Below are 13,976 nucleotides of genomic sequence, written 5' to 3'. Positions count from 1 at the left end.
GGTGGGACAAACGGGACCCCGCGCTCGGCCCAGTAGCTTCGGACTTTCAACCACTTTATGTAGAACCACACAGACAAACCACACAGCAATGTAACTAAAATTATAAGCAACATTTTTTTTATTGCTTAAATTTTAGAACATGACCGCGTCTAAACGCAGATAAATTTGTAGTGCACACTTGCGAATGATAAGGTCATAGTAACCGTGGATATGATTTACTAGATGTTCCGCGCGGCTTCGCCCGCGTAATTTAGGAATGTCACGGAAACCGTAAATTTTTCAGCAAAACAAGAAACCTATATCCTTCCACGTGGTCTATTCTTTATGTGTACCAAATAACATAAAAATTTCACCAGTACGTTCAAATATTAGCCCTTTCAAATAATTTACCCCGTTTTTTCCACACTTTTCTCTATTTCTTCGCTCCTATTGGTCTTAGCGTGATAAAATATAGCCTATAGCGTTTCTCGATAAGTAGGCTATCTAACACTTACTTACTTACTTACTTACTACGATGGCTCAGCGACCCAAAGTGGATCTTGGCCTCCGACACGAGTTTGCGCCACTTGTCGCGGTCTTGCGCAGTTTCTTGCCACTCTGTGACTTGAAGATCGCGCAGGTCCGACTCCACGACATCTAGCCACCGGTACCGTGGACGGCCGACAGGTCGTCGTCCGGTCGGACGCCCAAGAAACGCCATTTTAGTGGCACGATCCTCCCCCATTCTTGCAACATGACCGAGCCATCGGAGTCGCTGGGCTTTTGTTACGCCAATAATATTGGGCTCAGCCATGAGGTCCTCAACTTCGGCGTTGGTTCGGATTCTAGTTCCTCCGTCTCCTGTCTTCACCGGACCCAAGAACATTGCGGAGGATTTTTCTTTCGGCTACCAGTAATTTATTCTCTTCATCGAGTGTAAGCGTCCAGGTCTCGCATCCGTACATAAGTATTGGCCTTATTACAGACTTGTAGATGGCGATCTTACTTTTCTATCTAACACTGAAAGAATTTTTCAAATCGGACCAGTAGTTCCTGAGATTAGCGCGTTCAAACAAACAAACAAACAAACTCTTCAAAACAAGAAACATAATATTATAAAAATAAAGCTAGCTCATGCTCGCGACTTCATCAAAGTCATCACTACTCTAAAATCTTACATAATAATTATTATTTTATATTATTGCACTTTTCCAATTCCTGGCCGTTCCTCTGCTTTACACCGGCCGTGGCCACGCGTAGAGTTCGTAGACTGAGGTGACAGATCATGTTGCTGAAGTTATTTAAAACTACCCTGTTCCAACACTTTTGGCTATGATACATTAAATACCGTAGCATGTAAATCTATACATCTATACATATAAATAAAATTGAAGTGTCTGTTTGTAATATTAAAATAACCGGTTTTTACTACATGCATATGAATATTTAGACGGTACTTACACCAAAATAACAATTTTTAGAATTTTTGTATGTCTGTATGTCTGTCTGTTTGTTCCGGCTAATCTCCGAAATGGCTGGACCGATTTTGACGGTACTTTTATTGGCAGATAGCTGATGTATAAGGAGTAACTTAGGCTACTTTTTAACTGACTTCCAAAAAGGAGGAGGACATATTTTTACTTACGCGGACGAAGTAGCGGGTAACAGCTAGTATAATATATAAAATTTATAATCCTTATCAAATAACACAAAAAATTGGTTCTGCTGCCTTGGACGTGAAGAGGTAACAGTCAGACAGACATACGGACGGACGGACAGACAGACTTTGGCATTATGTTATATATATATTAGTATGGATTATTTTAGCAAAATTACATCATACAAAATAGGTACCGTATATTTTACGCTAACAATATTCAAATCAATTTTTTACATAAAACGTGCTTAAAACACATAAATATTTAATTACTAATTTAAAATAATATTAAGATTTATTTATTAGTAGGTAAGTAAATTATTTTTTTTATTAATTCTCTTATCGAGTGTTCATTTTATCTCGTTCAGATTAGATAATGATAAAAAAAATTACTTATATAAGTATATAATATTTAGTGTCCGACCGAAACTGATATTTCAGCCGAAACCGAAACCGAAACCGAACTTTCAGCCTTACTCTTAGTTTCGGCCGAAACCGAAACCGAACATTTAAAATTACGATTTTTTTTATTACTGAAATTTATTGATTTTTAACATAAATTACAATTTTTCAAACTAAAGAAAAAGTACCACATTGAATTTTTTACTTTTTGCGACATTTCTTACCATAAATATTATTATTCTTAGATTCGAATAACTTTTTGTACTATATTCCGTTTTTTTATACGATTCTAAGTAGATGCGTTTCGTCTCATTCACAGCAAATCTGATTTTTATCTTCTGAACGCCTAATATTAGAGTTTTACCTTGATAAAACACATGTCCTGACTCCTGTCGGTGAAGTGTATGACAGATCGAAAAATATGGGCGAAAAAATTGTTAAGTTGACAGTTTTCACAGATATGCGTTTGGTTAGCTTATTTATCGTTTCTTGCTATTTGTTACTAAAACAACGTGACAAGGCTCAAAGATGATAAAACCGTATAAAAATCATCAATCAAACGTATAACGTAAACTTAGATTCATTAATCGCGATTAAAATATGAAGAATGTAAAATCTATTTGAAACAAAACGAGATTCACGTCGCCATATAAACGCGTTCATTGTTCAATGAGAACTTAGTTTAATAAAACGTTTAAGTGTGATTGGTGAAATTCCCCTCAATGTATTATAATAAAGATATTATACGAAGGATTACCCTGAGAAACAAGAGCAGAAGTTATTTGAAGTCATTTTATTTAGGTGCGATTCACCTAAGAAATAAAACGCGCTTAGTGTACACTAAATTGGTTCTACACATATAAACGCGTTTATAGCACCAAATTGCATTTCACTAACATAAAGTTCACAACAAATCCGAGTTTTATCTTCAGAACGTCCAATGTTGCACGGTTAAACTTAATTAAAACCGTTAAAATCCTGCCAGTGTAGTGTCATGGCGAATCGAAAATCATAGACGAAAAAAATGATGCGTTTGGGTAGTTTATATATCGTTTCTTGCTTTTTATTGATCCCCGTAGAAATGCATTTAATGAGAACTAAATTTTATAAAACGAAGTTGTGCGACCGGTGAAATCCTCCCTTAGACATACTACTGAACGATGTACTACTGAAAACAAAATCAATAATTGTAGTATATTATTTTTATGGGAGACGTGGACACGACCGCGTTCGAAGTTCAAAACGAAATGACTAAGCAAACTTGCAGTTGACGTCACATTTTTTTTCTCCAAAAGGCGTTTTACCACTAAACCTGAAAAATAAAATATACTGAGGGCCGCAAGAGTGAAGCTTACGGGGAAGTGGGCTAGATAAGATTCTAGCAGGGTAGGAACGGTCTAAGTCCTAAGAGATTGCGTGCCCAAAAAAAAAAGAGTGAGGCGAGATGATTTACTAGATAAATCTCACAAGATATATCCTAAGATATCTTATAATCTCACAGTCAAACAAAATTCTTAAGTAAATAAAGTTCACACACAATATAATCAATTTATCATAGCATTTACTAAATCGTTTGTTTGGGAAACATTGTTAAAATAGCACGTAATTTGCCAACAGTTATATATATTAAATAAGCCTGCTTTTATCGTAGAAAAAAAATTCAATAATATAATTTCGATAACAATAAGTTAACACAATTTAATGAAAATAAAACGAAGTGCTAATTTTTGATTTGGGGGTATACTGGAATACATAATCTCAAAACATGATTAAATAGATGGTGGTGACTGATCTAGGGCCTCGCTGGCAAGCAAGCTCGAGTTAACTGCGAAGTTTACCGAACGATGCATGAGTTTCGGTTTCGGCTATATTTTGGTCGAAACCGAAACTAAGGCCGAAACTAGATTTTTTGGCCGAAACTGGCCGAAACCGAAACCGAAACCGAAAGTTCGGTCGGTCACTAATATTATTACTAGCTGTCCCGGCAAACGTTGCTTTGCCAAAATATAAATCAAGTATTTCACCCATATTATTTTATTGAAGCGACGTCTAGATAAGTATGTTACCATGACAACGTCCATCGCTATCCCGTCCCACAAACGATGGTCGCCGTGCAATCTCGAGTTGTAATAATTTACTATTATTTATTCAACAAATGCACTTATCAATATAAAAAGTACCCAGTAGCTGATTCTCAGACCCACTGAATATGCATATTGTTGCATAATATAGGTTAAAATCAGTAAAACCGTTTCGGAGGAGTACGCTGCCTAACATTGTGACACGAGAATTTTATCTATACATCTATACATCTATACATACATACATACATACATCTATACATATAAATAAAATTGGAGTGTCTGTTTGTAATATTAAAATAACCGTTTTTTACTACATGCATAATATGAATATTTAGACGGTACTTACACCAAAATAACAATTTTTAGAATTTTTGTCTGTCTGTTTGTTCCGCCTAATCTCCGAAATGGCTGGACCGATTCTGACGGGACTTTTATTGGCAGATAGCTGATGTAATAAGGAGTAACTTAGGCTACTTTTTAACCGACTTCCAAAAAGGAGGAGCACATAATTATTTTCACTTTTTTATTTTTTTACCTACGTATTTTACATTTTGTTGACGTGGACAAAGTCGCGGGTAACAGCTAGTACATACATATAAATAAAAATATCGGAGTGTCTGTTTGTAATATTGAAAGAACCGTTTTTTACTAAATGCATATGAATGTATATAGGGTACAGACACCAAAACAAAATTTTTTTCAATTTTTGTCTGTATGTCTGTCTGTCTGTCTGTTTGTTCCGGCTAATCTCTGAAATGGCTGGAGCGATTTTGACGGGACTTTTTTAGGCACATAGCTGATGTAGTAAGGAATAACTTAGGCTACTTTTTAAATAACTTCCGAAAAGGAGGAGGATATATTTCACTTTTTTTATAACTTAGGAACCCTAAAAAGGGGATTTTGTTTCTCTTTTTTATTATCTTTCTTATCACATTTTGCTGACGCGGACGAAGTCGCGGGCAACAGCTAGTATACTTACTTATAAGATTAGATAATAAATGCTGTCCGAATTGTGTCACGCTTAAGAGGAGTCCACACCGCCCTTTTTTCCATACAAACGTTGTCCCCTGTTTCCTCCCTGGATAATGCTAGTAGAATTATTATTTTTTCCTGAATATCTACAGCCACTAATACAATGTCCCTATGTTTTAACGTAATTTAATTATTAAATTGATTTTCTGCTGTGTTCAAACATCCAGAAAACAGATTTGGCTAGATTATACAAAAAAAAAAAACATAGGAACACAGCTCAAGTCCTTCTTTAATCTTTAATGAAAAAAGTACTTAAATCGGTTAAGTTTTGGAGAAGGAATTAGGGGACAACGAATCGTTGATTTTCTGCAGTTGTCTCTATCGCGTTCTACGGTATAGGCTTGAGGTAAGGGAGACAGCTATAGGTATTACACGTACTTTTTTTTTCATTTCTCTAGGCCCTGGTGTATCCTCTTAATTACACCCAAACTATTGAAGTGTGATTGTAGGAGAATCCTATGATGATATAATAATTATGACTACTTATATCAAGTGGGAATACATTGATATAAAATGAACTTTAATTTAAAGCCCACCGTCCGCAACCACCGCGGCACCGCACTTTATGTGCCCGAGCTGCGCCTGCGGAGCGAGGTGCCCGCGACGCCGCTCTACGTGTCGCGCCTGCACTGGTCCATGACGGTCGAAGACGTCGTAAACTACATCCGCGAGAAGACCACCTACACCTTGAGGGTGGAGCGTCTGCACTTTCGCCACAAAGTGAATTTCAGTTCCTTTGTGGTGAGAGTGCCGACTCAAGTTTTATCCATCTTCGAGGTGGAGGAGTTCTGGCCTGCCGGTGTAGTTTACCGGAGGTTCCGGGGGAGGCTCCCGAACGAAGCGCGCATCACGTCACCGAAAGAGACTTTACGTGATAAAGTGTAGTGTGATTGTGTGTGTGAATGTGTAAATAATATAATATATTAGGATGAAATAATTGTTCGGCGTGCATCCGTTGCGCGTTGTCTGATTGCCATAACACAAGTTTTTACTTAGCATGGGATTAGACGACGTGATGTACGCTACCTAGCTTTTATACTACTGTATATTATTGTATGCTTAATAAAGAATTCGAATTTTGAATTTGAATTTTAATCTTTTTAATTCCTGTTTTAGTTTTATACTGACCCCGTGACAATAACGAAAGAGCCCCTAGCCAAGACTTTTCAAAATGTAATTGGCATATTTTGATTTACTAAGGGCCTCCAAAGGAAGATCTTTATAATAGCCTCCGCTCTTCATGGCTTACCTGGTCTTCAGGAGAGAGGGCCTGCACCCTCTGCGAGTGCGAACCAAAGGTTAAAAGCAATAGTAAAAAGATAAACTCCTGTTAAAAAAAACAAAAAATCAGAAAACAGAAACAGAAACTGGTCATTGGTCAATAATCCAACCAATTGACGTAGGTCCGTCAACTGCCTAATTTCTTCGATGGTACCCAACACAAAACTCAAACGGAGCCCTCGCGAACGAGCTGCTGAATCTAATTTATAAGAACTTTTTTTCATGAAAAATCTAGAATACCTGTTGAAAAAAAATTTTTTTTTGAACATAATATGTATAATAAACCGGCGTGTTTCGCCGAGTGAGTGAGTTTACCGGAGGCCCAATCCCCTAACCCCTACCCTATTCCCTTCCCTACCCTCAACTATTCCCTTCCCTTCCCTTCCCTACCCTCCCGTATTACCCTATTCCCTCTTAAAAGGCCGGCAACGCACTTGCAGCTCTTCTGATGCTGCGAGTGTCCATGGGCGACGGAAGTTGCTTTCCATCAGGTGACCCGTTTGCTCGTTTGCCCCCTTATTTCATTAAATAAAAAAAAATACTTAATAATAATTTTGTATTACTTACATAGTTATAATTTATATTATTCGTTTCTGTTTTTGCACGCCCTATCTGTTGTTTGTGATCAAATTTCTCTTCTTAGGGTTGCTGGAAGAAATTTCTTTAGAAATAAGCAGTACCTTTTGTAGCGTTTTTCTTCATCTGTATAATTTGTTAAATGTTTTTGTGTGCAATAAACTGTTAAATAAATAAAAAATTTGCATAACAAAGAATCGGGTAAGGCCGGCCATGGACGGACCGCATCTTGCAGTCGAGACCGACTGCAAGATGCGGTTGCCGCACAGGGATCTGCAGTTTCCATTCTAAATTCATTATGCGCAATACACGGACTGTACGACTTCAATGCGACCGCTCTAGAGCAGTCGGTCCCGCACATGATGGTGTGGACGAACGAGCTGATATTCGAGTTTTTAACTCTTTATGAAAATTAAATAGTTCGTCGCCTTAACATAAAAATAAGAATGATGTCCATGATGCGTAGTTACGCATAAAAGCTAATTTTTCAGATGGAGCTATCACTGTCACTACCACTGCTCATGTTGGAATGTCAGCAAGGGCGTCGCCAGCCGATGGCGCAGGGGGGGGGGGGGGCAAGTTGACCTTATCTACTACAATTCATACTTTTCTCATTCTCTATAAATGAGAAAAGTAGGTATGGATTGTAGGTAAAGTCGACAGCACATGAAGCTTTTCAGTTGTAGCAAACTTGCCTTACATAGTAAATGATCTACAGCGATTGTATATATTCTGTGACAGTACAGAGTCCAATGTGGAAAGCTACACGAGCACGAGCTCTTGACTATGCAATAAAAAACTTGTAAGTAAATAAGTTATAATATAATTTATTAGAAAAAAAGAATACGAAGGAATTTGAATAAGTGTACAGCGTACAGCGTATTTTTTTTAATTACCAGATTTTAATATTATAGTGGTCGTTGTTTGCATTAAGTATATTTGGCAACTTTTTTAGAATCTCTAGGTGGGGGGCAGCGGCCCCTCCCTGCCCCCCCTTGGCGACGCCCTTGAACGTCAGTCAACAGGCCGACATCTGCCGTGGGAACGCTCACGTACAGGCCGTGATAGGCCTACACAGGTGATGCAGCGCCTGGCGAGGCCTGTCGCCTAGCGGGTCGTGGGAATCCACCTTAAGTGTTGTGGACACAACGATGAAAAGGGCGGCGAACATATTTTAGGAAGTTGTATTTCTAAGATTTTTTTTTTTATGAAATAAGGGGGAAAACGAGCAAACGGGTCACCTGATGGAAAGCAACTTCCGTCGCCCATGGACACTCGCAGCATCAGAAGAGCTGCAAGTGCGTTGCCGGCCTTTTAAGAGGGAAATGGGGTAATAGGGGAGGGAAGGGAAGGGAATAGGGGAAGGTAGGGAGGGGAAGGGAATAGGTTAGGGGATTGGGCCTCCGGTAAACTCACTCACTCGGCGAAACACAGCGCAAGCGCTGTTTCACGCCGGTTTTCTGTGAGAACGTGGTATTTCTCCGGTAGAGCCGGCCCATTCGTGCCGAAGCATGGCTCTCCCACGTTTAAAAGATATTGTTAAACTGAAATCGACACAATATGTTCGGTCCCTTTGACTGTATTAGGTTTATTAGCTAAAATACGTAATTGTTGTGTTCCTTAAAAATTAGTATTTGAGATGTTTCTTTCTAAAAGTAATAAAGTATTGTCTTTTCCAAAACCACAGAAGTGAAGACTTAAGAGTGATTTAATTTGAAGTCATCAAAGCTCAAATATAGATATATAAATAATATCAACAAAAATCATACAGTCCACAATATAGGGTGGTCTTATGGTCAAGGTGATCTTTATTAATTATTTTCTCGGTATGAAATTAACTTGCAGGTCCTCTCCCGGCATCAGGAACAGTCCTCTCTTCTCGACCTTGGCTTCCAAGGGCTTGGGGCTTCCCGGACAGAGCTCCACCTTGTAGTTCAGAATAACTGCTGCCATGGCGTTCTTCATGGCAATCATTGCAAAACGCTTACCTGAAATTAATTAATTACCTTTTTGGCATGAAATCACTACATAAAAACACAGGTCTACAAGTCTATCTTGCGCTTATTTCACAGGGGAATGGATGCAAAGTAAATAGTATTAACTCAAGTGACACCAGCTATAATTCATAATACAATCTCATACAAAATCGTACTTGGATGATATGAACGGATATGATAAGCAGTCTTTTTTTTTTTTTAATGAAATAAGGGGGCAAACGAGCAAACGGGTCACCTGATGGAAAGCAACTTCCGTCGCCCATGGACACTCGCAGCATCAGAAGAGCTGCAGGTGCGTTGCCGGCCTTTTAAGAGGGAATAGGGGAGGGTAGGGAAGGGAATAGGGTAGGGGATTGGGCCTCCGGTAAACTCACTCACTCGGCGAAACACAGCGCAAGCGCTGTTTCACGCCGGTTTTCTGTGAGGACGTGGTATTTCTCCGGTCGAGCCGGCCCATTCGTGCCGAAGCATGGCTCTCCCACGTCCAAAACTCATTACAAGATGGCAGTGCTAGTTCTGATCGAGCGGCGAATACTTTGTAATGGTACAGTTACACATGGCCAAAACCAGCATGCTTATTAGCATGCTTAAAAAAGCATGTTGTTTGAACTGCAATTGAACTGCGATTTGCATATACAGGTCAAAGATCAACAAGAAAATTGGTTAAATTTAATTTGTGAGATTCCTATTACGGATAATGGACCAAGAGCCTGAGATGGCCAGACTTTCCTTCGTTTCGTTAAGCTGAAAGTTTACCTGTTTTTACAAAGGTAAGAACGCCCAGCAACTATGGAGTTTCGGTCGCGGTTACTTTGCGGATCTTCCAGAAAGAGTAAAGCTCAATTTCGTTACTTAATATATTCTTCGTGGTGAGTGGAAGAATCTCGTCTTCCAGTGCGGGATATTTTTGACAGTTGCTTCCCACAGCAGTGGGAAGCAACTGAGGGTGTCTAGCAAGACTAAATCTAATACTTTAGGAAAGTTTAAGGGTGTCTAATGGCAGACTCTATAATAAAAAAAGGTAAATAAAATCTTGTAAAAAGAACATCCTTCCAGACCAGCCAGTAAAATAATTACACTTAAGATAAGATAGTTTTTGGTAGAGTTTTACAGCCGATTTCCTTAATTTTTGTTACATTTTGTACATTATAGATTTGAAATTTAATTCGTGAGATAGGAATTTAAAAAAATTACCTATACAAACCCTAGGCCCATCTCCAAACGGCATGTAGGTATACGCGGGGATGTTCTTCTCATTCTCGGCCGAGAACCGCTCTGGGTCGAAGGTGTAAGGGTCGTCGTAGTACTGCGGGTCCACCTGCATGCCTACTCCGTTCACGTAGATCGGCATACCAGCGGGGATGGTGAGGTGCTCGTCCACCTTATAGTCTTCAAGAGCCACTCTATCCAGCCACGACATTGGTGGGAAAATTCGGAGGACCTCTGGAAGTAGTCGTTAGTAAGTTCCATTTTATATTTTATTCTCTAGTGTATTTTTTACAAACCCGTCTACGACAGCCGATTTTCAAACTTCGTGAAGTGAAAAAGATAATTTTATAGACTATAAATATTATGATTTGTCACTCTTTATAATAATTGACTGTACATGTCAGTGAGATGGAGGCACAGATTCTTTTGTGTTAGAAGCTGTCACATTTTCTATGTAGTGGGATCCAAAATTAACCACAATTTTATACAGATACCACAATAATATATAGATCTTGAAAAGAAACTGATGTAATATTTTTTTCAGCTATTACCATCAACATAGAGGTGTCAGAACTATTTTTAAGATGATTATTAATACCTTTAATAATACAGTCCATGTAGGTAGATTCTGCGACGATAGCGTCCAGTTGGTAGCCATGTTTCTCCTTCAATTCCAACAGCTCTTGATATAATTTTTCCTGAAATAATATAATGAATAGGTTTAGATTAAAGTCTAATTTTTTTTTCAAAGTAGTAGTATTAAGAGTTTACCTGTACTTCAGGCGAGTAGGCTAGCTGGTAGATGACGTATGTGAGTGTGGCGGCGGAGGTGTCGAACCCTCCGATCAGCAGCACCGCTGCCTGGGCTATGATGAAGTCCTCCGAGTCCTCTGAAAAATCGTATTAGTTATAAAAAAAGTGGGCAAACAAGTAAAAGAGGTAACCTGACTGAAAGCAACTACCGTCGCTCATGGACACTCACAACATTAGAAGAGCTGCAGGTGCGTTTCCGGCCAGTGTTAGTATATCTACGTAACGTGACAACGAGTTCGATTAGGGTCACTTTAAATCAAATAATATCGGACTCTTATTGGTTGCACGTTTTTTGCCAGTATCAATCTAATCACCAACGTAGGAAAAGGTTAACGTTGCAAATCGTGTAGCAAAACTTCTATGTACCAAGAGCATGTAGCAGGTCATCTATGTAGCGCATACCATTATCATCCTCTTCACTTTTCTTCTTCAGCTGCATCAGAACATCCAACAGTGTCCGTGGCTCCTTGTTCAGCTCTACGTCTTTACGCTCGAAGATTATTTTGAAGATGTTTCGCAGAGTGTCTGTTGATTCCTTCGGTAAGAAGGGTAGCCTGAAAATAAAAAAAAATTATCTACTTAACCACGTTTTAATATTCCGAAAGGTAGTGTTAGACTATCATCAGGTTATTGCTGTTTACTGCTTGGGCTCAGGCCTCCCCCAACAAACAGCAGTCATCCATCCTCTGGCCGCCACCTTCTTCAAATCGTCGGTGCATTGATCGAAGAGTCAACATAGAGGTGTTTGCAGAGTCTTACGCTACGTATGCCTAATCGTGGACTTCAATTTCAAATACTTGTCTGCTTCATTAATTTCGCAATAGACGAGAACCGCAATTCTAGTGATGGCGCTCTCACCAGAGGAGTTACAACGAGACCTACCCAAAAAGGTCAGCTAGCTCCGGCCAAAAGAATATCCCGCACCACGAAATGCCACGGTAGGCAGAGAACTGCATGAAGTCTTTTGTGATGGCACGTATCGCTCCCTCGCCGGTCAGGGTTGCGTCACTCGCCAGTTCGAAAGCGGTTATGCTGAAGAGGTCTGTGGTATAGTCCGCGAACATCGTCTGTAAAGGGTCACATTTAGTCAGTTTCAGGGTAGGGCGATAGCGCCTCGCGCGACGTGGCCACCATTCTAGAAATTCAACTACAAATACTGTAAATCACATCATCTTTCGGCTTTGCGCGAGTTGTATGAATATATCATACATACCCGAAGGCTGATGTTATTATGACCATCATTCTGGATCCGCGTCACCAGATCATGGGACTTGATGACAGCCACAGCCTGTACACTCTTCAGCTTGGCCGATGTAAAGGCTACGGTGAGGCGTCGACGGAGATTCGTCCAGGCTGGGTCCTGAACATGATAATTTATTTTTATCAGAAGAGTAAAAAAGATTCAAAACACCTTTTAAATAAGCAGTTTAATCACCATCATCTACTACTCTCTCCATATCAAAGTTCATAAAAATATTACCTTCAAGAACAGCAAGTTGAGTGCTCCAATAGGATCCTTGGAGCTCGCTGTCATGAACTTGTTCCGGAAGTTTCCGGAGTCTCGCACCAGGACGTTGCGGGCCAGCTCGGGGCTGTTGATGATGAGGGCCGGCCGCCAGAACAGCCACATGCCGACGTAGGGGGCGCGGTACCGCGTGTACACCTCGCGCATCCATATTGACTGGAAGAAATGGCGTAAAAAGTAGAGGGTAGTGGTAGTTTATGGAGAAAACCCACGGAAAAATATTTGTGGTAGTAGTTGTTGGTATTAAGTCAGTATTTACTACACGGCGACGTCTTACAAAATTGATTTAACTATTAACTAAGCACTCATACGTCATAATATTAATATTATTGTTTTGAGATAATACCTACCGATCTACCTACCGATTCTAACATTTTAAATTCTGCTTTTAGGTTGGCTTGTGGTGTCTAAACACACTATGCCGAATTTCCGCGGCGGAAATTCCGCATAATTACGTCACTGCGCCCTATTTGTACAAGTAGTTCTTCAAGCTTCGGCTTCGAGATGCTGTGAGCGCATTTTACGTACTTACATCAAAACAACGAAGTTGTTTGTTTGTCTGTCCCTTTGTATGATTAAATAAATACATTTAACTGGTAGGACATGGGCTACATTCAATTATAAAAAGGGTTCGCAGGTGGACCTATCGTCCTTTTATATTTTTTTTTATATGAAATAAGGGGCAAACGAGCAAACGGGTCACCTGATGGAAAGCAACTTCCGTCGCCCATGGACACTCGCAGCATCAGAAGAGCTGCAGGTGCGTTGCCGGCCTTTTAAGAGGGAATAGGGTAATAGGGGAGGGTAGGGGTGGGAAGGGAATAGGGAAGGGTAGGGAAGGGAATAGGGGATTGGGCCTCCGGTAAACTCACTCACTCGGCGAAACACAGCGCTAGCGCTGTTTCACGCCGGTTTTCTGTGAGAACGTGGTATTTCTCCGGTCGAGCCGGCCCATTGGTGCCGAAGCATGGCTCTCCCACGTATAAAATATAACTTAATTAAAACATTAAGGGCCTGTTTCACCACTTCCTGATAAGTTCCGGATAGGCTATCCACCACTTAACTTGACAGATAGAGTATGGAGAATCTGTCAAAAAAGTTGTAGATAGCCTATCCGGCACTTTATCGGGAATTGGTGAAACAGGTCCTTAGTGGATATTGTATTATGATAAAATATTAGTAGAGTTAAAAAAAACTTACGGGGTTTTTCCTCTGCAGGAAAGTGAGGTTACCCATAAAAGGATTGGGCGGAACAAACGGGACCCCGCGCTCGGCCCAGTAGCTCCTCACTTTCAACCACTTTATGTAGAACAACGCCACTAAAATTGACAGTGACGTCACTAGAATTATTAACAACATTTTTTTTAGTTTTTTTAATTGTTTAGAACATGACCGCGTCTACACGCAGATGAATTTGTAGT

The 13,976-nt window shown here is 39.8% G+C and overlaps 1 protein-coding gene across 1 annotated transcript in view; it reads right to left on the bottom strand.

Annotated features, from left to right (window-relative positions):
- LOC121734339 (cytochrome P450 6k1-like) overlaps window positions 1-13,976 on the bottom strand; it is a 27,305-nt gene extending 13,329 nt beyond the window's left edge. The window contains exons 1-8 of the mRNA XM_042124872.1: window positions 13,756-13,976; window positions 12,511-12,711; window positions 12,244-12,390; window positions 11,913-12,097; window positions 11,433-11,584; window positions 10,989-11,107; window positions 10,816-10,915; window positions 10,203-10,451 (exon numbers count right to left, since the gene is read on the bottom strand). Of these exons, the coding sequence (XP_041980806.1) occupies window positions 10,203-10,451; window positions 10,816-10,915; window positions 10,989-11,107; window positions 11,433-11,584; window positions 11,913-12,097; window positions 12,244-12,390; window positions 12,511-12,711; window positions 13,756-13,914 (1,312 nt within the window). The 5' untranslated portion in view covers window positions 13,915-13,976. The remainder of the gene's footprint in view (window positions 1-10,202; window positions 10,452-10,815; window positions 10,916-10,988; window positions 11,108-11,432; window positions 11,585-11,912; window positions 12,098-12,243; window positions 12,391-12,510; window positions 12,712-13,755) is intronic.

The sequence above is a fragment of the Aricia agestis genome, chromosome 15 (assembly GCF_905147365.1).
Source record: "Aricia agestis chromosome 15, ilAriAges1.1, whole genome shotgun sequence".
NCBI lineage: Eukaryota > Metazoa > Arthropoda > Insecta > Lepidoptera > Lycaenidae > Aricia > Aricia agestis.
The sequence above is the reverse complement of the archived record's forward strand: the minus strand, read 5'-3'. Positions and strand labels throughout refer to the sequence as shown.